The sequence below is a fragment of the Phragmites australis genome, chromosome 13 (assembly GCF_958298935.1).
Source record: "Phragmites australis chromosome 13, lpPhrAust1.1, whole genome shotgun sequence".
Classification (NCBI taxonomy): Eukaryota; Viridiplantae; Streptophyta; class Magnoliopsida; order Poales; family Poaceae; genus Phragmites; species Phragmites australis.
In genome coordinates this window covers 6,479,682-6,507,599 of record NC_084933.1, presented here as the reverse complement: position 1 = coordinate 6,507,599, position 27,918 = coordinate 6,479,682, and the positions used below count along the sequence as shown (strand labels likewise).

General features: G+C 41.8%; 1 protein-coding gene across 2 annotated transcripts; it reads right to left on the bottom strand.

Moving 5' to 3' along the window:
- Nucleotides 1–3,614: 3,614 nt before the first annotated feature.
- Nucleotides 3,615–17,487, bottom strand: LOC133888021 (uncharacterized). 2 transcript variants are annotated; one of them, XM_062328102.1, is made up of 9 exons: nucleotides 17,153–17,483; nucleotides 16,126–16,348; nucleotides 15,723–15,848; nucleotides 15,561–15,638; nucleotides 14,116–14,241; nucleotides 13,645–13,743; nucleotides 13,388–13,534; nucleotides 7,153–7,261; nucleotides 3,615–4,485 (listed from the first exon to the last, which is right to left on the bottom strand). In XM_062328102.1, the coding sequence occupies exons 1-9, from the start codon at nucleotides 17,353–17,355 to the stop codon at nucleotides 3,986–3,988; spliced, it is 1,611 nt and encodes a 536-aa protein (XP_062184086.1). In that variant the 5' UTR covers nucleotides 17,356–17,483; the 3' UTR covers nucleotides 3,615–3,985. The 2 variants fall into 2 exon arrangements, with proteins under 2 accessions (XP_062184086.1, XP_062184088.1); XM_062328104.1 differs by lacking the exon at nucleotides 3,615–4,485 and adding an exon at nucleotides 5,492–5,967 and having other exon boundaries at nucleotides 17,153–17,487.
- Between the last annotated feature and the right edge of the window lie 10,431 nt (nucleotides 17,488–27,918).

The following is a 27,918-nucleotide window of genomic DNA, read 5'->3' as shown; positions in this document are numbered from 1 at the left end:
TTCTGAAAATAAAAGGTAAATGAATATAAACTCTACGTTGTGGTACACTGAGTGATGTGGTTAAGCGATTGGTGCATGCAATGCACCGGCCTACAATAACTCGTGATACTGCATGTCTTGTCAGTTTTCCACAGCTGCTGCTACCAAGTTCGCAGCGTCTGCTCCACGTTTCGCACTTCACGTCTCCTCTGCCTTTCCTTCTTGATAGTATTGCAATTTTGGAATGGTTTTTGGCAGGAATATGTTACTTTAAATATTAGATATTTGAACCTCTATCAGGTTCGAGAAGATCCTAATGTCTTAGTGGACGGACCTACATTGTGCCCTCTAATTTTTTTAATGATGTACATTTTTTGTGAAGGGAAAGGGATCATATTAAAGATGAAGGATAGTACATACCCAGATTACATGAATAACCTTAGAAAATAAGAAAATTACATAGAAAAAACTTCTAGGCCCTTACCGCTTTGATCACATCTTTTGTAACCTTTGTCGCCCTTCACGTCGCCTCAGGTGGACGGAGCAACACAAAATGCCACACAGCCACACAACAATCCTCGTATCAGAACCGTTAAGCGGCCCCAAACTTTGGATATGCCATAAGATCCAATGCCTCAGAATTGACTCCAAAGCGCATCTAACTCCATGGTGGAACATTGGCATTTGCCTTGCCGGCTGCTGCAAAATCACCTCCTTCCTCGGAATGATCAATATAGGATGCCCGTTAACATCATCCTTAGCCGTCGACAGCGACACCGATGACCCAAAACCAAAACCCCTAATAGGGATAAGAAGCAGCTCCCCTCCATTCGCAAATAGAAGGAGCACATCAAACCTCTCACAAAGGAGATGGGATTTATTGGAACTCACCAAAGATTATTCAAAGAATCCGGCGGCGACATCGTCGTGAGAAACCACGACTACCTAGGAGGCATGGCATGAGGAACTCCGAGGGTGAACAAATCCTCCATGTTGTGGAGGTTGCTAGCGATTGGAGGACCTCCGAGGATAGCAACAACAACGAGGAAGACTAGAATCAACATCCATCAGAGCGGCGCTGACCTAATCTTCAACATTCCACCTCTTAGGGTAAAACTTGGGGATTTATTTTGGGCTAAAACTAATGCTACTAGAAGATCTAGAGGGGGAGGGCTCCTAGCTCCTTATGGCCACCCGCAAGGACACCGGAGGGGGAGAAGGAGGGGAGCCCGAGTGGCAGCTGCTAGCGGAAGCCCTAGTGCAAGGTCACGTCACGAGAGCAGGCGGGCAGCAAAATGACCATGCGTTGCCTGATGGATCTTTTTTAATGATGTACATTCATAGATGCTGGCCTGGGTTTTGATGAGAGCTATGTCGAGAGTTGGAAGCTTGCTGCAAGTGGTGGAAGGATATATTTCTTTTGTCATTGGATAACTTGTGTGCCATATTTTGGTGTCACATGTGCTACAACTTTTGTGCGCATAACTATGTAACTTGCAGATTAGAGGATCCTTTGCAACATTGATGCGAGATCCACTCGGCAAACTCCAAGTTGATGCAATGTTGTCCCAATCTTTCACGGCAGAAACCAACCAACAAGAACAATAGATAACTGATAGGATTCACATTTACATTCTAAATAGCAAGAATTCTACATGATAAATGCAAACTATGAATATAGAGTTTCTCCAAACCATGTACAAGTAGAGGATCACAAATTGAAGGATTGAATATGGTTGATTCACCACGAATTGAAGCACAACAAGGAGAACAATTCACACAGTAAAACAAGAAAACTCGAGATCAGTTTTCAGCTTCTTTCAAAAACTCAGTAACTTCTCCAAAACTATAACCGTTATGGCGATCCATAAATCACGAAAATAACAATGGTATGGCCCTTACATGGCCATGGTCCTTTGTTTTATAGTGCACGCAAGCACTTTACAACTCTGACTCTAACGCGACTCAACTCATACTAAGACTCCTAAACTTAACTAGCTCAAACTCTGTTTTGCAGTGTGCATTGTGATTCGCACGCGATGAATCTGAGCGTGGGACCAGACCCATTGAAAAGTACTCAGAATAAGCTTTCCAATGAGTACTGATACACCCCAAACGGATTCCTATGCGAGTAGGATGGAACTTTTACTCAGAGCATATCTAACTTAATCCGACTCAACTTCAAGCATTGCTATTTGGACTCAAACAAAAAGAAAAACTAAATTCTAAATTGTGGAAACTTCTATGACGTATCTCTTTACTAAATATTTATATAGCCTACTTGAACTCATATTGAAATAGGAATAGAAGCAATCCAAATTGTCCTCCCTTTTGATTTTTCATCATGCTCTTCCTTTGGCTTGGATGTTTTGACTTGGCACAGTTCCTCCTTTGCAACCAGAACGGCACCCTTGAATGTTTGGCAAGCCTTATCTGAAATGCAAGTAGAAACAACTAAGTATTTTAGGGTCGTATCAAACATTATATTAGGAATATTTTCTCTATGATATGTATTATGACTTGGGTCAAATTTACCTGCATCTAATGTGTGATGTTTCTAGTATTTTTGTGATATTTGAATGCTTTTTTTATATTTAATCTATTGATCTGGTGATCCTATAATTAAGATATGTAGGGAAAGATCTTTTTGTGCATGCTGTCAAAAGAAAATATAAACAAATTTTCCCTACACAAGTAGGCAAGCAAAATGAAAGCACAGGGAAACTACCTTTCCATGTAGGACAGGCTTGCAATGTCAGCGTCGTTCCCTGCCCGAAACAACAGTTGGGAAACAATTTGCCTTTCCCGTCCTTTTTTTTTCCCGTGAATCGTTCCCTAGGAAAAACTGTAAGGAAACTCTTTCTCTATTATTTTCATGTATTTCCTAGTAAAACAAGTTGCAGGGGAATTTGGATTTTCTAGTAGTGTGTACATAGGGACCGGCCCATATGTGCATGAAATATATCCAGATTTAAGATACAATACTTTAAAAACCAAAATTTAACTTAGCTGTCCAAACACTTCATTAGTATTTGATACTACGGTGTTCTCTTTTTTTTATGAACCATGGTATTTCCTTAAAGCAAAAAATACGTTGTATCCAAACAAAGCCTAAATCTCCTACTATTTGCAATGAAAATTGGCACAATCTCGTACGGGTTCATTAAAAAAAAGGCCTAGTGTTAAATCCTCACCTCTAATTTGTGCAGCAAAATGAAGTCGCACAAAGAGCTAACATTTGTTCTCTTGCAGAATTAGAACGACGGTAAGGCAATCACGGGCTACAATAGAGTACTTTGCCATGTTACGAACTTCTGTCAGAATACGACGATATATAGTTTGCTGGGCACTCCCTCCTGGGAAACTTGTAAAGCAACATGAACAGATTTTCCTGATGTGTTAATATGATAGGGAGCTTTCAGAATTGTCGTGTCGAGAGGACCCAGAAATAATAATTCACAATGCATGCAAAATCATCAACTTCTTAACTGTTTTAAATATGCCATCATAATTTTCTAAATGAAGTGGAATGAAACAATGCGTTGTTCACAGTTTCTTTCATTTCATCAAGTTTTTTGTCAGATGCAGGAGGATGAATAGATCCCACAAATGCCTTTACTGTATACTGATAGAAATTGCTGTCCCGGACCCAATAGAAAATTTTGTCCATTTACTTTCCTTGACGTTCATGCTACCCATCCTTAACATCATGATCGCTGGAAGCATCATTGATTCCAGTGATACAAGAATATAATGGATTGTTTCTGCTACACACCCTCTAAACTGATTACAACCATTCACATGGACTGAAGATCAATTTCGGTTGCATTATTCCCTGAATAAGATACCATTTAAATATTTTCAATACAGAAACTAGCCATCTTACATTGCTTCAGGTACTTACATACATCGTCAGCTTCCAGGTAACTTCTGGGAGTTCAAGGACCTTTGCATCTTACTATCTACTTTATTGATTTTTGGACACGGGCTCTATAAATGATCTGCTTTATCCTTTTTTTGAGCCCAGTGTCTGGTTGCTACTTCTCCTCGTGTAAAATTTGTGTACTGTTGAGCATGTTACCTTTTTACCAGCTTCGGTCAACTTGCCATTTTCTTTCTCATGGAGATCTGGGTCAGTTACCGATTCCAGGTTGTCACCCTTCCTCATTGATAGGTTCTTTCCAGCTAAGTTGTTGTCTACTTCCTGGATTACTACAACATGCTTCTCCTTCTCAGTATGCTCCAAAGTCTTTTCATTTGGCATGTCTTCCCCATCGCTAATATCCACTTCAATTTTCACCTCAGTATGCTGGGTTTCCTTATGTGGACTCTTGGCACAATGTGAAGAAGTGCTTTCATTAGTTTGCTTCAAGATTTTCTTTGGCCTCCCTCTTGGTCGCTTGGCAGTCTCTAAACAGATTTCCTTTACGCTTGTAGCCTTCACAGTTCTGAACTTCTCCCCTTTCGGATCAGACTGAGTTAAGCCAGCAGAGATGCCACCTTCAACTGGAACATGGCACGTAGAAACCATTACACAGTATGGAGTGGCAAAACCGCATTATACTGAACTCTAAAGAAATGTAACACAGTGTGTTTCAACTAAAAATTGGAACTTGGGCAACAATTTCAGTAAAGCTACACAGATTTTGGTGTATATCAACAGCAGCTGTAGCGTCTACATATAACTTTTCACTTCATCTTAGCCAACTATACCATGCAAGGCATACTTTTAGTACAGATAGATTTCCATTTTACAGATATACCACAAATATGATAAGATGTGTGTAAAACCCAGCACATCTGGAATCACTGTGTGCTCCATGTAGGATAATCCCACATTGGAAGTTCAAGATGAGGTGTACAAGTATATAATGTCTCTTGAGCCAAATATCAACGCTAGATTAACCCTTTTACAAGAAGTGAAGACGTAAGCACCGTAGCTAGTCACATGTGGGGGCTGGGCGCTAAGCAAGTTGAGTCCAGGGTGTTAAAAAAATTATGCTTTAATTATATGGTTTGTATCCTATTTCCTATGTTAACAACATAAAAAGAGCAAACAAGTTGTAACCCAGTTTTCATCTTGTACCCAAAAAAAATACAGAACAAAGAAGAGCTGGGTTCATCATCTTCATTGGATGATGAAGATTGGTATACAAATTCATTATATTAAATTTTAGCCTTTTGTATTATCTTATATGTTTGATGTTGTCAGATCTAGACCTGATCATGGGTAGCCCAGCCTGACAAATCCGACCCAACCCGAAAGAAGCTGAAACAGCCCGGCCCGATGAAACATAGGATCGGGGTCGAGCTTCAAACTTACAATCAGGTTTCAAACTTAACAAACTTAGCAGGTTGGGGTTGGGCTTCAAACTACAACCCGACCCAACCCGAAAGAACCTGAAACTGCCTGGTGAGAAATTAGGGCTGGGCTTGGGCTTCAAACTTAGCAGGTCGGGTAGCCGGACTAGACCCGATAGTGGCACAAACATTTGGGCTTCAAACTTAGCAGGTCGGGTAGCCGGACTAGACCCGATAGTGGCACAAACATCTCAGCAATCCAAGAAAAGCACCACGTTACTTGCAATCAGCCCAGTCCAATTAGATGTGCACGCCATATATAAGCTGTTTCCACCACTCCGTACCCTAACCCTCACTCTTGCTATAGGAGGGCTGGCGGCTGCTTCCACGGTGACCTACGTCCTCCAGCCACCAGCTTGGGATCTCCTGCAGTCCTGCCCTCAATAATCCACGCACGTGTGCATCCATCAGCTGCTTCTGCTCCGCGAGCCACGCGGCCAGCTGCGCTATACACCTGGAGGAGCAAGCGTCGAAGTTTGGGAGGCGTGGTCGTTGGCCTCCGCGTCACCTGGGAAGTTGTCTCCAACCGTCCAGCAATGATCACATCATAGCTTCTTTTCCTCTTCGCATCTTCCTGGACGTAGTCACAATCGCTTCGAGCATCTTCTTGGAAGTTTAGATTGTGATCTGAGAATACATGGGCAATAACTTATCAAACATCAAATTTGCCCGATCATTTGATTTCGCTGGATGATTTTGGTGTATGCATTGGGCCTCGGGTTTTTCTGTCGAGCTGGGTGCGGGCTTGAGATCTATGTTTAGTGTCAGGCCTCAGGCAGGCTTGGGCTTGCAGATTCTTGATCAGGTTTCTAGAAGCCCAACCTGATGCCCGGCCCAAGGTTTGAACAGGTCTAGTCAGATCAGCTGAGGTTCCTAAATTTTAGATTCACTGCTTGTGTAATTTAATGTTTTACAATCGTATCCTCTGCAAAAAGACATCACCATTATATGGTATTTTAATCACTGCTACTAACATTCTGCTGCAAATAATAACTGCATAAATGGGTAGAAAATGCAACACGAGTGTTAGCATCATTTTATTGATCACTTCTATCAGCATTTTTAGAAGTTTGCTTCTCGATCATCTATGGCCTTCCGCTTAATCACTGGTAGTCTATTCACTTGTTGCAATTGAACTACCAAGGACTCCAAGCATCGCTGCAATCACAGCCCAAGGACAAGCTGTGTGCGAGGGAGGAATCATGGGCCCCAAATTTGCCTTAACAGAAGCATATCAGCTGATATGTTTTTTTTTTATGGAATATCAGCTCATATGTTGATAATATTAAATCAGGTATTATTATGATTAGTTTATTTGTTAGATATAACATTTATTAGTCTGTATCTTTTAGGTTACTTTTTAATAGTATCTATGTTTTAGGTTCTAGCACCAAAATAAGGAGGCCATTGTTCTCATATTCATTAAGCAAGAGAAAGAATAAAGTACCCCCTATTTTATGTCTATCTCCCTCTACTAAAGTCTCTTCTCTTTACCCATGTTGTCCGGTTCTCCTCACTACATAGCCCTTTCTTTAATCAACAGTTGATAGTATTTTAGCAGTAGTACACCCCAGCAATGTAAAACATCTCATTATAGATTGATCTCACAAGGAGCTGCAGCATACCATAGACCGATATCATAACCAGCTAATTAACACCTAATTTAACAATGATCAGAACAACATTTAATGTACAGTTATGTGTAACTAAATCGAGCACATACTTTATGAGATAGGCTATGAAGATAACAACCAATAACTGCAGGAACTACAGTTATGAAATACCACATAACCAGTAATTGCAGGAACTTACAGTGATTTGAAGTCTGGCCACTAGGTAATTCTCTGTCTAACACCGATGCTCTCATGGATTTGTGATTTGTTCTTCCTTCTACTTTCAGTCGTTTCAGCATAGTTTGAGGCTGACGGTTAAAGAAAAACTTGTATCAAATTAATCCAAACAAGTGCTGAACATCACATCTTGGAAACCATCATCAAGGAAGTATAATAGGCATGACATAAAATCATTTTATTGACAACAATCTTAGTATAATCCATGCCATACCAACTATTAGTAGATGAATGTGGCAAGTGTTAGATGTATATGCATAGTGTGTATTTACTTTCTAGTATATGATGCTTTCTGCATATGTACCGTACCCATACCCTGTATATCACCCTTTTTGGGCACAGTAATACTGGAGTTGTCCAATTCAACATGGTACCAAAGCCCATGGCTCTCAATCCTCAGTCCATTGCCGCCGCCGCCGGCGTGCTTCCGGCCGGTCGCCAGTGAGCCACCATCGTGGGCTATGGTGAAGGCAACTCCACCTCTCCTCCCTTTTCTCTTCCCCCTCGCGGATCAAACGCCCTCTGCTCTAGATCCGGAAGTCGCCTGCTCAGCCCCATGCGACCTCCGCCTGAGCCATCCCCTTGCGCGGGTCCCAGTGCATCTGCGCCCAGCCCTGCCGCCTACTGTCCCGAATCAGGCCGCCATCACAGTGCTGGCCGGCTCAGCCACCCCGATTTGGATCACTGCCGCCATGGTGCTGCCCGTCTCAGTCACTGTTTCCTCGTCCGCACCCAGCCTGCCTCCTGCTGTCTAATTCGAGCCTCCGCCGCCACTCGGCTCCTTCCGCTGTGTGCACTTGCTCAGGATCAAAGACGACGCAGCCGATGGACGTGCGCCCGAGGCTCGGTAGGGGGTGTTGTGCATGCGCAAGTCTACCATCCGCTGTGTGCGCACACGCACCTGCCCTGCCTCTGTCTGATTACCTAGGGTTCCTGTGAGTTCATCAAAAAAAAAGCATAGGGTTTTTATTTTTTTGGTTCCTGACTGCCTTCATGGCGTCCTCTGGGAGGCCGGGTGCCATTCCGATTCCATGGTGTCCGATCTTCTTCAATGGCACAAACAGGGGGGAGTTTGTGTTTCACATGAAGATCCACATGAGTGATTAGTAGTTGTGGGGCTATCTCACCGGCGAGTGGGCACGTCCTCCTTGTCCCGCTCTTCCGACTCCACCCAATTACTCACTGGAAATTGATTATGGTACCAAGACCACACTTCTTGACACTTTCGAGGCTAAGATGGAGACTTACCAGTCTGACCTCGTCATATAAAAGACCTGGCTATACAGGTATATCATCCAAATGGTTTCTTGATTCTGGTGCCTCCTTTCACATGACTCCGGATTCAGCTCATCTATCTTCTGAGTTGTGTCCTAGCTCACCACTCATAGTTAAGACTGCAGATGGCACCTCCCTTCCTGTTGCAGGACGGGGCACCCTCTCTACTTCCTCCTTTTATGTTCCTACAGTTTCTCATGTTCCTAAACTCACCATGCAGCTTTTGTCTGCCAGGTCAGATCACTGATCATGGATGTCGTATCATTTAAGGCTGACTCTTGCTGTGTTCAGGATCTTCGTTTTGGGCTTCTGGTGGGGACTGGTCCTAGATGTCATGACTCTCAGCGCCTCTGCGAGCTTGATTGGCTACATCTTCCTTCTGCTACTTCGGACAGCCAGTCATCTAGTTTTCCTGCCTTCGTGTCAGCTGCTTCCTCTACCACCACTTTTGCACAATGGCATCGCCGTCTATGACATCTCTCAGGTTCTAGACTTTCCACCTTGGTGGGTAGTGGTGTCTTAGGTCCTGTTTCTGGTGACGCTGCTCTTCATTGTACAGGTTGCAAGCTTGGTAAACAGCTGTAACTCCCTTATCCTTCTAGTGATATTGTGTCTCAACATCCTTTTGATATTGTCCACTCTGATGTATGAGGGCGTTCTCCCTTCGTTTCGAAATGGGTCACTCCTATTATGTAATCTTTGTCGATGATTATTCGAGATTTACTTGGATTTACCTATGTCTTCTCGTGGCCAATTCCTTTCCATTTACCAGTAGTTTGCTACTATGATTCATACTCAGTTTGACTCTGTCATTCGAGCTTTTCGTGCCGACTCTGCTGCTGAGTACATCTCGGATGCTCATTGTCGCTATCTCGCTGATCAGGGCGCTCTTGCTCAGTTCTCCTGTCCTAATGCTCATGCTCATAATGGAGTTGCAGAGCGCAAGCATCGTCACATTCTTGAGACTGCTCGTACTCTTCTGATCTTTCACCCCACTTCTGGGTTGAGGTTATTTCCACGACTGTCTTTCTCATTAACAAACAACCGTCCTCTGTTCTTCAGGGATGTACTCTTTATGAGTGCCTCTATGGCACACCTCCTAGCTACAGTCACCTTCGGTGCTTTGGGTGTGTCTACTACGTTCTTCTTCCACCTTGTGAGCGCACTAAGCTAACTATTCACTCAGTTCAATGTGTTTTTCTTGGCTACAGTACGGAGCACAAGGGTTATCGTTGTTATAACCTTGTTGCTCGTCGGATGAGGATATCTTGAAATGTCACCTTTGGCAAATCCCATTCTTACTATCCTTGTTTTTCCACCAGTTCTCCATCCATTTCAGCAGTCTCTCTTTCCCGACTCTTCCTGATTTGTATTTTCCGCTGCCATCCTCACATCTTTCATGGCCATCCTACTCCACACAGCCACCACTCTCCCCGGCTCCTTTGCCACAACCACCATCATCTCCACGCTCAACCCTGTCGCTCCACCTTCAGTTGGTTCACCACCTCCTCCAGTGGTTCCTTCTCCTCGTGAGATCACTCACTTCTACACTCGCCGTCCCCGACATCCTCCACCGCCTGACTCCTCTCTGTCTCTTCTCGGTCCTGCTCTAGAGTCTCCAACTCGGTATGATATACGTGATCGTTGTACTATTCTGCCACTTGAGCACTATGGCTTCACAGTTGCTGCTCTTGTCAAACCCACGACCTAACGAGAGGCCGTTGCTCACCAGGAGTGGTAGCATGCTATGGCTAAGAAGATTGCCACTTTGGAGCGTACTAGCACTTGGGATCTTGTTCCTTTGCCCTCTCATGTCACTCCTATCACTTGCAAGTGGGTCTATAAGGTCAAGACCCGCTCTGATGGCTCCCTTGAGCGCTACAAGGCTCGTCTTGTGGCTCGTGATTTTCAGCAGGAACATGGTTGCTCCAGTTGCTCACTTGACCACTATTCGGACTATTCTGGCTATTGCCTCTGTTCACCAGTGGTCCATCTCTCAGTCGAACGCCAAAAATGCTTTTCTCAATGGTGAGCTGCGTGAAGAGGTTTACATGCAGCCACCTCTAGGATACTTTGTTCCTGATGCCATGGTTTGTCATCTGCGTCGTTCGTTATATGGCCTCAAATAGGCTCCTCGGGGTTGATTTGAGTGCTTCTCTTTAGTTGTTACTGATGCTAGCTTTAAGCCTAACGACCATGACCCAACTCTCTTTATTCACACTTCTTCTCGTGGTCGCACGCTTCTTCTTCTCTATGTTGATGACATGATTATCACGGGTGATGACTCAGTTCATTGACTTTATAAAAAAAACGTCTCAGTGACAAGTTCTTGATGTCTGACTTAGGCCCCCTTTGCTACTTCCTTGGGATCGAGGTTTCTTCCACGCCTAACGGCATCTACCTCCCTTAGAAGAAGTACATTCAGCACCTTCTTGCTCGTGCTGCTCTTACTGATCACCGCACAGCTGAGACACCTATGGAACTTGGTGTTCACCTACGGCCCACTGACGGCGAGCCTCTTGCAGACCCCACTCGTTATCGCCATCTAGTTAGGAGTCTTGTTTATCTTTGGATCACTCGTCCTGACATTTCTCACTCTATTCACATCCTCAGTTAGTTTGTTTCTGCTCCCACTCAGCTACACTACACCCACCTTCTCCGTGTTCTGCACCACCTGTGTGGCACCACCTCTCGCCGTCTCTTCTTCCCTCGCTCCAGCTCACTCCAGCTTCAAGCGTACTCTGATGCGACCTTGGATCCTCTTTGATTACATGGAAGACCAAGAAGCAGACAACAATTTCTCGTTTGAGTGCAGAGGCTGAGTTGCGGGCTATGGCAGCGTTGACAGCTGAGGTCACCTGGTTACAATGGCTACTTGCGTATTTCGGTGTGCCAGCTGCTACACCAACCCATCTCTCTTCTGACAACACTAGTGCGATCAGTATTGGTGGGGATCCAGTGAAGCATGAACTCACCAAGCACATTGAGGTTGATGCTTTCTACATGAGATCGCAGGTGCAGGATCAGGTTGTGACTCTTTAGTATGTGCCTTCAGAGTTTCTGTTAGCTGACTTCTTTACAAAGGCACAAACAAGAGCTCAACATGGATATTTTCTCTCCAAACTCGGTGTTGTTGACCCACCTTGAGTTTGAGGGGGGGTGTTAGATGTATATGCATAGTGTGTATTTACTCTCTAGTATAGGGTGCTTTCTGCATATGTACCATACCCATACCCTATATATCTCCCTTTTTAGGCACAATAATACTGGAGTTGTCCAGTTCAACAGCGAGCACAGTTGATGAACAACATTTTCAATGAATTATGTTGTTCAATCTTGCAGTATCATAACAAAATGCATGTTCTTGAGTATAGGGGTGTCATGGGATTCTATGTTTGTGGGTGGATTGGATATTAAGACATAGGCATGTGTGTGGTAGGAGGATGTGGCCCTGGACCTTGTCGGCGCAACTTGGGATCCGTTGTTATGTGCGGTATTAGGAAAGGGAAGTTGAATAGGCAAGTTAGATTCAATTTAGGAAAGATTGAGATATGTTAGCATAGTTAGAACCTGTTTAGTAGAGCTCCAGCTCCCAGCTCACGTCAGATCTTACGTTTATAGACTAAAATTAAGTGGTTTAAGTCTCTATTTTAAACTAAAATAGAAATAAATGGCTCATCTAAACATCATCAGTGTACCCACAACTCCAGCTCCATCAAAGCCTGAAGCTAGGAATACCCAGCTCCAAGAATTTTGAAGCTGGAGCTCTGTCAAACAAGCCCTTAAACTCAACTAGGAGAAGTAGAGTCAGTAGATGGAAAGAGATGAGTTATAATCAAGGACTCGAGATGGAGTCTGTTTAGGACTCGAGTCCTAGTAGGTTGAGATTCGGCCAAGCTCTATATATAAAGAGCAGTCGCCCTCTTAGGGAATCAATCAAGCAAGAAGAATTAATCTAGTCTCCTCTAATATTCTAAGTCTCTCTCATATATAGTCTAATCTCTCATCCCTAGCAGCCAACGTCGTCCAGCTATCCTCCTGACGAATCTTTACCCCCGTTATGAACTAGGATCATAACATCCATGCTCTGCTACCGCACCAGCGCTGCAGAGAGAAGAGAAATAGGGAATAGGTTTAACTCGTTGCTTGATTGGAACAAATGCCGCCAGCGTTCATTATATAGAACCAGCCCAAACAAGCATGCCAACTATTGCAATCCGATCCAATCTTATCTTTCCTAACAAACCATCTAACTCGATAACCAAGCAACTAACTTGAAAAAACAAATCCTAATTAAGAAATAAATGTCTTAATTATATGGAGCTAGATTCTCCCTGGGACTTGGTGAGCCGACGATAGACATGGTACGCAATGACAAGGGGGGGCTAAGATAAGATGTTCACCCTTACGCTATAGTAAAATCATTTGGTTTCCACAAACAAGCATAAAGATAGGACTTAGATCCAATTATCACCTTGTGCCGAACTAGGTCAAAAGAAACCGAGAACAAGACTTAATTGGAGCTGATACAAAGCTAAGTCAAGAGAAAGAGCATACGGTAAAATAAAGACTACAAGGATAGGGAAAAGGCAACTAATATATTTGTATGTTATATTCAGTGATAGAAACAAGTATACTCAAATTAACTTATTTGCTTCAGAGTAGGTAGGCTGTAGTTTTAGGAAAGCTATGAGTTTGTTTAAAAAAAGAAACATCACCATATGTTATTTTATTTCAAGAATCAAAAGCATTTTGCGCTAGTAAATTGAAACTAATTTTAAGAACCTAGTAAATCGTACATATATTGCTACAGTGTCCAAGAATGTATGAAATAAGAATGTTAAAAAGCCAAAGATGCTCATTTTGCCAAGAGAATCATGTAATTTGACAAGGACAAAAACAACACAGGAAAAAGCAATTACCAGATCTGCACACTTGTCAAAAGAATACATGTCAGTGACACTTTTCCTTGGAACATAGGCATGCTTAGATATTTCTCCAGTTTGGAGGTAGCTCAACACAGACTTCAGTGTACGAAATACATGATGACTAACAGGATCGGTATAATACTGCATAATCAATTTAGAAATTTAATCAAATCAGTGTGAATAACAAAGGAATAAGCAAAATTTTCCTAACATACTACATATAAAGAATCAGATGCTCTATTTTAGTGTACCGGGTCTTTTCTGATTCCATCATTGCACTTTCTAAATATTGTTTCTTTCACCCATCCATCTGGTAGATTATCTGGACTGAATTCCACTTGTGCAAGTATCTATGAATAAGCCAGAAGGTTAGTTCTCAAACACTTCATAGAAAAACATTTAAGGCCACGTTTGGATGCAAAGTCCTTTTGGAGTTTTGAAAAAAATACTACGGTTTTGCAAAATACTTTGGTTTTGGAAAACTGAGAGCTGTTTGGATATAACAAATATTGTAATTTTCAAAACCATAGTATTGCCAAAACTGTGGTCTTTTTGGAGTTTTAGAAACTCCACCCAGAACCTCTTTTTTCTAAACCGTGGTATTGTGTGGCTCTGGTTTCTAAAACTGTAGTTTCTCAATACCACGGTTTTTGGAAACTACGACATCCAAACAAGGCCTAATACTGTTCAAATAGGAGAAATAATTCCAGAAAGAGCCATACGTTATCATCAGAACTTGTGTCACACAGCACATCCATATCACATCTAGAAACCTTGCCCTCATTAACATAGCGCAATACTTCTCCTTTTGACAAAAATCGCTTGCCAGTAGGCAGGTGAACATAGAACTGCAAGAAACACATAAGCATCATAATAAAAAACTGGCCACATCACTTAGAATTTTTTTAAAACCTTTTTAATAATATTTTTAAAATGAACCCTCCGTCACTGTTATATCCAAACCGACATAACTGTTGGCATGACAAGTGTTATGAAAAGCACTTCAATTCATTATGGGGGCTCCAGGCCCATATATACACACAATGGAGAAACCCCTTATACAATGGGGAAATACAGGAAGACAGATATACATCTGACAGCAAGAAGCTGCTGCCACGCCAATGATAATGATTGGGCTATAGCTTGCCAAGCCAATGGTAATGGTGTGGCAGCAGCTTCTGCAGCACAACGCACTGCCACGGTAGCACCTGCTTGCCACGCCAATAGGGATGGCATGGCCACCAACAAGGTCAGTTCTGAGGAGGCACCAGACAGAACATCGCCACCATGAAGTGGATGCGGTATGGCGTCCTTTACACCAGCGATCATATTAGGTATGGGAGACGGGAATGAGCCGCAACTGGAGCTACCACAGCTACTGCTTTCAGTGCTTTGTGGCAGCGGGACACGGTAGAAGGGAGGATACAACAGAATAAGAGAGCAACAGCCAATAATGTGGTTGCCAACAAGCAAAAATAACTGCTGAAATCAACCCTAGGGGGCGGTTTGCACAGGTTTTAGGGTGTAAATCAAAGGTTTTGTATTGGGAAACCATATGAACACAGTGAGATAAGGGCTGATCGCCCTCTAATCTACGGGCTTCTCCCGTCGAGAAGAGGCTCTGATCATAGCTGATTGGTGGGCAAAGCCCATTACTGAATTACTTCTTGATTACCTATTACAAACTAGACTCCTCTTTATATAGAGGTTAAAGACTCCAAAACATGGAAAATTTTATCTATAGGAAGACTAACAATAAAAGGAAGGCTAAGGATATAAAAGGACTATGGGTACGAAACTTGTAAAAGGAAACTAATCTGTTGATTGCTTTCCATAACATTTTGTAGTTAGAAGGTGAAGTTTGGATAGTACAGAGAGTCGAGGTGGGCAAAATGGAATTGTTTCTATAAGCATTGCTTTCCCCTATGTATGCAATAGCTCACAAACAAATCTGGAAGCATGCACAGATCAGCATTAATTAAACGACATTCTTCGTTTGAATGCAAATAATGCAATAACTCAAGACACATCTTATTGATCACGTACTTTTCATCTCCAATGTGTCTAGGTGCAGTAGACTCGACATCTGGACACACAGTGCTAATCCCAATAAAGTGCGCAATAACTGGCGTGTATCTGATGTTAATGTCTAAAAAATCCAATTTACCTTGTACATTTTTTCCATTTTCATACCACCAGCTCTGACCTCAATCACCCACCCGCCCGGAAGCCATGTATGCAGTCTCTGCGTGTAACAATCAGGAAAGCACATCTCAGTTTAATCAACAACGGCATACAAATGACATGACTACAGACAGAACTGACTAACATGAAGCTCGTTGTCCTCAGCACAAGCCTGCGATTCCAACACGCGATCTTCCGTCCCTGAGAAAAGATAATGCAGAGTCTCCATCTTCGATGAGAATGTGTATCCGGACACCGGGGAAATGTAGTACTGCAATAAACAACCATGAAGTAATTCACACATATTAACCACCACCCCCATCCCCACCCGCTTCAGAGAAGATGTATGTATACAAGCATATGATCACCATCCTAACAGCAAATAACCAGACATATAAGTACTGCAATAAACAACAATGAAGTAACTCACACATATTAACACCCCCCCCCCCCCATATGCCTGAAACCCCACAGCAGGCAGCGAAGATGTCTACAAATGATCACCATCCGAACACCAAATAACCATACATGTGGAAGAGTGAGAGTACCCGGTAGATAGAGCCATTGTCGTCACGACGAACCTCCATGATCCAACCGTCAGGAAGCCAGCCCGGCGGTTCCTCCAGTGCCTCCACATCCTCATCTGCCTCATCTGGTTCCTCTGCCATCACATCATCCTTCCCTTGTCTCCCCAGTTCTTCAGTGTCAACAGGCTGCTTCAGTGTGTTGTCATCAGAGATATCCACCACGGTATGAGAGTCGCCCATATCCCTGCGGTGGAACAAGAAAATCATGGCAAAGATGCTAAGTTAGAGTGTCACATGAGTAACACAACAAATTCACAATGTTCTTCCTATCCACAAGTACTTTAAAAACTGTTATGTTCAGTGTTTGTGGTTTGCTGGACTATGCCTGAAGCCCTGAACTATGCTGTTGCTTTAGGTTCAGAGTGGTGACTCCACAGGCTGCAATGCTAAAAACTTTTGGTCCATCTTAATAAAGATGATGCCCTCTGATGAGCCCTTGAACTCTAAAACAAAGTAATTCAAAATAAAATAACAAATGATACCTAGCAATCCAAGTAGCACTTATCCAGTAGGATTAAGCAGAACTGTAGAATGTGCTGTAATGTTCTATATATAAAGTACCTAATTCACAATATAGAAGCTTGACTTTAACTCAATACTTAATATTTACCAATTTGAGCAAAGATTATTCTTAAAAAAGAGGCTTGGATTAAATCAAACACATAGTCTATGGAAATGCAAATAGCAAACACTAATAGAATAAAATGGCTTGTACCTATGAACATGTAATGCTCGAATACAGAAAAAAAAAACTAGAAAAAGCATGAATTTCCTCTCGAATAGCTCAGTGATGTGACCATGGGCACAAATCAACCCAACGTAAAACGGGACACAAGCAATCCGGGAATCAAAAAGTTGAGACGCGTCCATCTCGCTTAACCCCAACCAACTCCAGTCGCGATCGAAATTCAAGCCCCATCGAATCTTGTTTAACCCAATTTGCAGGAAGGACGTGGAGCAGAGTAAGATGAAAGCCGCAGAAACAAACCTAGTGCGGCCGGACCGCTGGGGCGGAGATGTGTAGCGCGAGTGCCGCCGCGGAAGGGAGGACGGAAGGCCGGGTCCGGACGACGGAGGGGTGCTGGAGGCCGGCCCCGTGGGCTCTCCATCCGGTAACGGTCCGTTGCCGCTCCTCCGCGCAGAGCGCCGAGTTGCCACCATGGGACGCGCGGCGCCGGACGAGGTGGACATGCAAGGAAGGCGCCGGGCTCGTCGGGGTTCCGCTCGCCGGCCGGCTACGGCGGCGGCGGAAGGATCGAGCGCTCGCCGCAGGCCCGCAACCTGGAGTGCGGCAGTGCGCGGAGGGGACTGAAAGGTGGGCCATGGGCATGGGTGGTGGGAATCTGGAGCATCGAGTGGGGCCCACCACCGGGGGCTGGCCGCAGCACCGGAGAGCGAGCCGCGCAATTTCTCGGTTGAGATCGATACACGGAGTGCGTTTCGTAGCATTGGACGGTTGGAGCGTTGTGCGGTTCATTTGGCACTGCTCAGAGTTCGGAGGAATCGGGCTTGACCAGTCGACCTCCGGACAGATTCCGTCGGGTAGTGTGCCAGTGGCGCCTTTTTCCGTGCAAAAAAATCGCTTCGCGGCCCAGAATTTACTCGTGAATTCTCATTCTTATTAAGGTTATTTCTTGAGACAGATTTTCTCTTCTTTTATTCTACGATCCTTACGAAACAAAGCTGTTAAAAAATGAAAAAAAATAAAAATAAAGAAGAGAATAAAAAGGAACAAAATAAAGAGAAAATAGTTAGAGATGGCCTAATATTCTCTTCGCTTCAAACAACTCATGAATTCTGGATACTAGCAATGGCATGAAACACAGAATTCATCTACGGTACCGTAAAATATATAAATATTGAATGTATAAATATGAAAGATAAATAATAAAAAATTAAATATATTTTTAGAATATATAGAATGTAAATATTGAATGTCTGGATATAGAATAGAATTATGTGAGATTAAATGTATTTGTAGAAGGAGAAACGAAGAGAATCTTTGTATGGTTACCGTTTGATCAATTTTGGTGGACAGTAGAGATCATTTAATTCTACTATAATCATATATTTTATAAGAGTATAGGAGTATAAAAATACAGAAATAGAGATGAAAGAGTGGAGAGAGAAATAGAGAGTAATTAGACCTCAATGACGGCTCAACGGATAAGAAAAGAACTAGGTTTGAACTTATGCTTACTTTTAAGCTGCAACTCTGCGAGCATTTGAATGCATTTCATATAAACAACCTTTTATAATAAAAGAATCCTAAGATTGGATTTCATATGAAAGTGATTTCTTCAACTAGTGAATTTAGAGCACCCTAGTGTTAAAGAATTAGATCATGTTTGGTAGAGTTCTCCTTGATTCAAATTCTCTGTGGGGAGTGATTATCTGGAGAAAGTGATTCTGTGCCTGAAAGTGATTCTTTAGTGATTCTCTAAAATATAATATATGGAGGAAGTGATTCTCTACGGGAAGTGAATCAGAGGAAGTTACTTTTTTTTAGCTCCCCAACTTCTAATTCATTTCAGATAATCACTCCCACGGATTTCACTCAGGAGCTAAAAGCGGAAAGCTGTTGTTTGGCAGAGCTTCCCTGATTCCAGCCGGAAAGCTGCTCTGGAAGCTCTGCCAAACAAACCCTTAGAGACATTAGGCGAAGAGCTGGTTAGAATCGATTGTAAACATTTTGGTGGAGCTGAAAATCAAGTCGACTATTGTGTGTGTGTGTGTGTTTTTTTTTGGACTAGGATGTGTTAATTTGACAATGCCGTGAGGAACCACATGGTTTTACCTCCAAATTGATTATGTGGCTATCAAGCTTGCCCATTCAACTCTCCACTTGTTCTCCCTACTTGATCCGAGCCATAACTTAAGTTAGCGAGCTTTGCTACGACAAACTGACAACCACCATTATACTATGCAAATTAAAAATAAGCATGCTCAGACAATAATGTTAGAATTATTAGGACTTGTTTATATAATAATTTCTAATAAATCTCAAAGGTTCATATTATAGAAAGACAGTCTATGTTAAAGTTCACTCTCTATTAATATCATATTACTAATTGAGGTAGATGTCGGAGTTTTTCTCACTATATATATATACAAGTATCCCTATCTCATTGGAGACACGTACAACATACACTGTTAATTGAGAGTAACCTTAAAATTAGAAACGCTCTCATTATATGAGTCTATATAAACTCATTATATGAGTCTATATAATAATTAGGGTTTTGCTTCTCTCTCTCTCGATTTGTGATGCCATTATAGTCTATTGCATCCTGGTGTCGGTGTGCACCGGCGAACGGGAGAGCAAGTGTTTCTTAGGATCTTGCACTGGGAGAGGGCGAATAAGGTTTTTGGAAAGCGCTATGCACGACTGCTTAAGTTCTTCACCATGGCTCGTCTTCCTAGTCGTTTGGGTGTTACCCGCTGTCATTGTCAATAAACTCGACGCGTCATCAGTAGGATCAATCGTGTCATCAACACAGTGCAACCAGCATCTTCAGCAACCTTCACAACGCAGGACCAGTACATAAAAAACATGTTACTCGTATTTTATTTCCTACGATTCCTAATTTTGAGTATAGTAGATCTAGTCATATGTTGTGTTTTCGCACATATGTCTAAATTATACTATGATGATATGATCATATCAGTTTACTCATGAATTATTTATGGATTAAATTAAACATAAATGTGCCTTAACAATTCAAAAACCTTATTCTAGGCACCTAGGTTTATCAATGGCCGGTTTTGTCGATGCATAGAGTCCAGACAAGTTTTCTAGTGTGCACTTTAAGAGATGACAAGTCAAGGTCACTCTGTGACTGACAGCTATGAAATGTCTACTGGGTGACTAATGGTAAGACAAAAGGAATCCTTACTACTGAGCAGGAAAAGGTGTTCACGGATGCTAATACACTCTTTGTAGGATGCATTCTTAGCATTATTGGCGACCGTCTTGTGATGTGTACATGTCCATACAAAGCGCGAAGGAGTTGTGGGATACACTGAATGCTATATTTGATGCATCAGATGTAGGAAGTGAACTGTATATCATGGAGCAGTATCATGACTACAATATAGTTGAAAATCGCTCTGTAGTCGAGTAGGCTCATGAGGTTCAGTGCATTGTGAAGGAACTTAAACTCCTCAAGATCAATGTACCCGATAAGTTTGTGGTTGGAGGCATCATTGCCAAGTTACCTCCTTCGTGGAGAAACTTTGCCATTGTTCTAAAGCACAAGAGACAAGAGATTACTGTTGAGAGTGTGATCGCGTCTCTTGATGTTGAGGAGAAAGCGTCTAAGGATGTGAGTCTAAAAGGAGGCAAGGGACAGACTAGCGTCAATATGGTGCAAAAGCCCTTCCACAACAAAAACAAAGGGAAAGATAATAAGCCAAACAAAACTATCACCTTCAAGTAGAAGAAGAAGATGAGCACAGCAAACTGTCTTGCTTTGTGTGCAGTGAGATTAGATATTTCGCTAAGAATTGTCCAGACCGCAAGGAAAGAAAGGCTCCACAAAAGTAGAACTCAAAGACTGCTAATGTGGTGACTATTAGCAAAGCTGGAAATAGAGCTGCAGGGTTTAAAAATTTACCTTCAGCGTTTTTAGTATTTTAGTCTACTAATTGATTGATTGATTGATACAGGGGCCAATGTTTATGTGTGTGCTGATATCTCAATATTCTCTTCTTATCAGGTCGTCTACGATTCTTCCGTCCTAATGGGGAATGGGTCACATGTGTTCTGTTCGTAGTGTTAGCACGATAGATCTGAAGTTTACTTCGGTAAAGATCGTGCAGCATATCCCTACAATGAATAAGAATTTAGTTAGCAGCTCCCTTCTTTGTAGAAACGGATTTAAGGTGGTGTTAGAGTCCAATAAAGTAGTAGTGTCAAAGTATGGATAATTTATTAGTAAAGGCTATCAGTGCGAATGCATGTTCTGATTTTTCCTTTCTGATTTCAGCAACAAGTCTGTGAACCATATTTGTGGCAATATTAATGATGATGCTAGTGTTTAGCATTCACGATTATGTCATTTGAATTTTGGTTCTATAACTCAACTTTCTAGTACGAGTTTAATTCTAAATTTTTGCATAGTCAAAGGTTCTAAGTGTCATAGTTGTGTGCAATCAAAACAACCTCCTAAGCCCCACAAGGCAGCTGAGGAGAGAAAATTGACACCTCTAGAACTCATTCATTCAGATCTATGTAAAATAAACAGTGTGTTGATGAAGGATGAAAAGAGATATTTCATGACTTTGATCGATGATACGACTAGATATTGCTATGTTTATTTATTGAAAACGAAAGATAGGGTTCTAGATCACTTTAAAATCTATAAGGCATAAGTTGAGAATCAACTAGAGAGAAAGATCAAAATAATTAGATCGGATCGTGGTGGAGAGTATTTCTCTAGTGATTTTGACTTATTCTGTGAGAAACATGGAATTATTCATGAGAGGATGCCTCCCTATTCACCCTAATCAAACGGGGTTGCCAAAAGGAAAAACCACACATTGACTGACTTGGTTAATGCCATGTTAGACATTGTAGGATTATCTAAGATATGGTGGGGGAAGCACAGTTGACTTTATGTCATATCCTGAATAGAGTTTTTCTCAAGGATAAGGATAAAACCCCATTTGAAAAATGGGAATGAAGAAAACCATCACTTTCTTATTTGCGCACTTGAGAATGCTTGGAAAAAGCCAATATAACGATAACTAAAAAGCGCAAGCTCAGACCTAAAATAATGTATTGTGTCTTTCTAGGATATGCTCATCAGAGCATTATTTATAGGTTTTTAGTAGTTAAATCTGAGATATCTGACATATATGTCGATACAATGATGGAGTCTCGTGATGCAACATATTTTAGCATATATTTCGTATGAAAGATTTATATAGCATGTCTAGACTATCTATTGAGATAATTTCTGAACCTACTCCACCTCTTAAGTTTATTGAACAAACACATGAGCAAGATCCTGGGGAGGATAGCAGTGATGCTCCTAGGAGGAGTAAGAGACAAAGGACTGCAAAGTCTTTTGTGATGATTCACTGTGTACCTTATGGATGACACTCCGTAGGATCTAGAAGGCCGACTGGAGGGGGTGAATAGGTGGTTCTAAAAACTATCTATCAATTTAACTAATAAAGATACCGAATTAAAATGATTGGTTACAACACATATCAAACCCCTAAATTCTATGTCTAAACAAAGTGACAAATTCTGTGTCTATATCAATGTTTGCAATCTAGGGTGACGTGTAAGCAATTATGATTCTAGAAATATGAATTGCATAAGGTAAATTGCATGAAAGTAAATATCACAACATAGAAGTAAATAGCACGAGAGATGATACCCGAAGTTTATCCCGTGGTATCGGTGATTTGCCGATCACCACTAATCCACGTTGAGGTGGGTTCAAGCCTTTAACCGCTCCACTATCAAGTATGTGATTCTCATCACGAGAAGAGGCTCTCCACGAGCAACTTGATCTGGAGCCAGTTAATCCAATGAACCACTCACTACCTCCATTCCACTAGAGTTGCACTTTACCTCTCTTGCAAGACGTGCACAAAGCCTCTCACAATCACCATTGTGTCTCCTTCACAAGCTTCTTTGAAGGACTCAATGGGGCAATCACTCCAAGCCGTCTAGGAGGCGGCAACCTCTAAGAGTAACAAGCCAAAACAAACTTGACTCTCACCAAGTGCCTAAAGCTAAATCACTAATGCAAATGCACTTAATTCTTACCTCACAACCCTCCCTATGTGTAACACATGCATAAATTTATAGGGAGGACTTTTCTTAGCTCAAGTATGCTTAATGGGGGCAGAAGTTGCCCTACAAGACACTGGACAAGGAGTATATAGGCCACAACCTGAAATGTAGCTATTGCCCAAAGGCTGACTTCTCTGCGCATCTGACGGTCAGACCGCAGTACAACAGGCGGTCAGACCGCCATTGGACAAACGTCTCTAAAACTAGCCATTACTGATTTTTCAAGTCTTTGGCGGTCAGACCGTGAGCCTCGAACAGAGATCAAAACTCTCTATTATCTGGTGGTCAAACCGGCAACACCTGGCGGTCAGACTGCCACCCGTTCCAAAGAAATGAAAGTTCTCTCAAAGTTCCAAGAGTATAACCGTCCACCTTGGCGGTCAGATCATCACCCTGACGGTCAGACCGGAGTTCTTGGTGGTCAGACCGCCACTCCTTAACCAGCACAACTGACACTCAGAGAAATGGCGATAACTTTCTAACCCGATGTCCGATTTTGATAATCTTGGACTCTACATAAAGCTTATTCAGAGGGCTACACATCCCAACTGATTGTTTGACCTCAAACTCATTGGATCAAAGTTAAAACATAGTCCAAAGATCCACCACAATGAAAACTACATGAACCTTAAACTTTTTGCAAAATAAATTTGCAATCTAAAGGTTCCATGCGACCATTCACTATGTCAACTTGCAAACCACCTTTGAAAACTTAGTGACATACCACACGAAGTAGGAATATGGACTTGAGCTATTTGCAAAACTAATTTGCAAACAATAGCATCCTACCAAAGAGAGTATGCATATGCAAGATTGAGCTTATCAACACATGGTAAAACTCAAGCAATCGTCAAGACCTCTCTTAATAGTACGATATTTATCCTATCAATCCGGTCATTCCTCTTCTCTAATCACCATTGACCGGTAAAAGAAAATACCCTACATTTTATACCTTTACCTTGAGCTAGCCATCCCGTTAGACTTGATGAACACATCATCCGAGTCCTGATATTTTTTCTAGGTTGTCATCAACTCTTCACTTGAGCTTGATGACGGCGTTCATCCTCACGTCCCATCTCGATCATCTCTTGATCCTTCCAGAAGTTTGATGAAGTTCACTTGATTGCTTCCTATGCACTAAGTATGGAAGACTTTTCTTTTCACATCATCTTCATCCGGTTCACCACCGAGGTATGAACCGCAAGCATTAAGCACACAAGTTGTTCACTAAGCTTGTTTTGATCTTACTTTTCTAACTCGGCATATTGAATATCTCAATTCAATATTTGCCTTCATATGTAACATAACCCCAACTTACTCTCAATCACATAGCACAAGGGTTAACGTCCATAAAACTCAATTGATAATTTCATACTTTTAGTTACTTGATCTCCACAAGCAGCTTTGGTCTTCATGCTTATTGTCAATTTTCTTAAGACTATCCTCAAACTCTGAGGTCTCTTCCTCTCTAACTTCTTCTTCTTCACATGAGTATCACTTAGAGCTCAATGACCTCTGTGCATATCTTTTGATCTTATGGCATTCCTCAATGAATCCATGCTTCATCACTTTATGCATCTCCTATGGAATATCCTACAAATAATTTTCAATATAATTATTAGTCCATAGGTATTACCACAACTTACCCGAGCATTACCTAGAGCTTATTCATCTTGATGCATTTATCTTGATCACATGACACTTCTCAATGAATCCATGCTTAATCCTCCATGCATCACCTATGAAAATAATCTACTAACAATTCTCAATACAATTATTAGTCCATAGGTATTACCATTAATTATCAAAATCACACTTACGGGCTAGATGCACCTTTACACTCCCAAGTCTATTTCAAAAGTGTTTGCATCTCCAGATGCAGACTACTGGAAGGAGGTTGTTCGGAGCGAAATGGATTTCACCCTTGCAATGGGACTTAGGAGGTCACAGAACGACTATATGGTTGCAAACCTGTAGGTTGCAAGTGGGTGTTCAAGAAAAAACTTAGGCCCAACAGTATTATTGAAAAGTACAAGACTCGGCTTATGGCCAAGGGTTATATCTAAAAGGAAGGTGAAGACTTCTTTGACACTTATTCACCTGTTACGAGATTGACTACTATCCGAATGCTACTTTTCTTGACTGCCTCACATGGTCTCATCGTTCATCAGATAGACGTTAAGACAGATTTTCTTAATGAAGAGTTGGACGAGGAAATTTATATGGAACAACCTGATGGATTTGTAGTAAAAGGTCAAGAAGGCATGATGTGTAAGTTATTGAAGTCCTTGTATGACCTTAAACAAGCTCCTAAACAATGACATGAGAAGTTCGGCAGAACTTTAACATCTGCAGGCTTTTCAGTTAATGAGGCAGATAAATGTGTGTACTATCGATATGGTGAGGGTGAGGGAGTTATATTGTGCTTGTATGTTGATGACATACTGATATTTGGGACAAACCTTGACGTGGTTAATGATGTCAAGTCTTTCTTATCTCAAAGCTTTGATATGAAAGATCTGGGTAAGGCTGATGTAATCTTAAACATCAAGTTAATCAAAGGAGAGAATGTGATTACTATTACACAATCTCATTATTTTGAGAAAGTCTTGAGCCGCTTTGGCTACCAAGAGAGCAAGCCTTCTTCAACACCGTATGATCCTAGTGTGATACTTCGAAAGAATAAGAAAAATGGTAGGAACTAACTGAGATATTATCAGATTATTGGATCACTCATGTAACTAGCTAGTGCTACAAGGACTGGCATCTTATTTGCTGTGAGAAAATTGAGTTGTTTTACTTCTAACCCGGATGATGAACATTGGCGTGCGTTTGAACGAGTAATGCGCTATTTGCTTGGTACTATGAGTTATGGTCTTCACTATTCTGGGTACCCATCGGTACTGGAGGGTTATAGTGATTCAAACTGGATATCTGATGCTGATGAGATTTATGCCACAAGTGGATATGCATTCACTCTAGGTAGTGCTGCTGTGTCATGAAGGTCTTGCAAATAGACCATCTTGACGAGATCAACTATGAAAGCAGAACTCACTGCATTAGACATAGCCACTGTTGAGGCAGAATGACTGCGTGAGTTATGATGGACTTACCTGTGGTTGAGAAACTGGTATCGGCTATCCTTCATAGACGATTGAAGTCTGTTAGATAATTAAGAAACTTCAGAGTGATAATCTTGGATTATATCCAAATAGCTAAGAACATGGCAGATCTCTTTACAAATGGACTATCACGGAGTGTGATAGATAATGCATCGAAGGAGATGGGTATGCGACCCATATGAGTTATACCATAGTTGTAACCTAATCTATGTGATCGGAGATCCCGTGAATTAGGACCTGAGAAGAACAAGCTATTGATCTAACTGGAGGAGAGTACCTTTGTTGTTTGTCCCACTCGAGTGAAGATGCAATACTCACAGAGATTTGTAAGGCAGGTTGGCTATTGACTTAATGTGTTCTGTTGGCTTTAAGTAGCAAAGATACTAACCTACAGGGCATTTTGAAAGAACACACCTATATGAGTCTAACTGTTAGTCGCAGTCTATGAGATTTGGGTGATCTCTAGTAAACTAATGAAGAGACCATAGAGTAGGACTTATATGCTCCACCCGCGGGGTAACCTACTGGCAGCCAAGTATCAGTTATGACTTTAAGTAAAACTTATTTGCACAAAACTTGCAATTCAAGACATAGTCCATTGTTCAAGTTATGAATAAGTGTAGCTTGCTGTTCTAGGTAGATGTTCAACTTAACGGTCTCCACTGAAACACTGGTATATCAAACAACAGTGGGAAATAGCAATTCTCTATGAGACTTTGAGATCTGATGGAGGACTGTTAGAATTATTAGGGCTGACCCATGTAATAATTCCTAATAAATCTCAAAGACCCATATTGTGGAGAGGTGATCCATGTTAAGAACCACCATCTTTTAGTATCATATTACTAATGGAGGTAGAGGTGGGAGATTTTCTCCCTATATATGCAAGGACCCCCACCTCATTGGGACACGTACAATATAGACTATTAATTGAGAGTAACCCTAAAATTGAGAACGCTCTCATTACATGAATCTATATAAGAATAAGGGTTTTGCCTCTTTCTCTCTCGATTGTGCTACCGATGTAGTCTATTCCATCCCAGTGTTGACGTGCACTGGGGAACAAAAGAGCAGGTCTCCAAAACTCTCGCTCTTTAGATCTTGCACCGGCAGAGGGCGAATAAGAATTTTGGGAAGTGCTCCGTGTGACTGCTCAAGTTCTTCACCACGGCTCATCTTTCTAGTTGCTTGGGTGCTGTCCGCTGTCATTGTTAACAAACTCTACGCGTCATCAGCAGGATCAATCGTGCTGTCAACACAGTGCAACTAGTATCTTCAGCAATCTCCACAACACAGGACAAGTATGTAAAAACCATATTACTTGTACTTTATTTCTTGCGATTTCTAATTTTGAGTATAGTAGATCTAGTCATATGTTATGCTTTTATACACATGTCTAGATTATACTCTAACAATATGATCATATTAGTTTACTCATGAATTATTTATGAATTAAATTAAACCTAAATATACCTTATTTTTCAACAAATACCACTCTCTCAAGTACATCTAAGCTAGTTGGGAAACACTATACCGCAACGGGACGTGTGCTCGCCTCAATGCGCAACCACCGCCGGGGAGGAAGACGGGGGAGCACTCTTCCTCAGACATAGATCTCCAGAGGGAGGCCGACCGGTCGGACGGTGGGCAGTGGCGTAGCACTAGGAGTGATTAGCAGTGGGTGGCCTAGCAAGGCGACGATGACGCCGCTGGGTGGTGATGGTGTGGTGGAAGCACGGATAGAGGGTGGAAGAAGGCAAACGAGAGCACTATAGGTCGCGGCATAACTTCCATCTAAGTTGTAAGGGCCAAATTATTTAT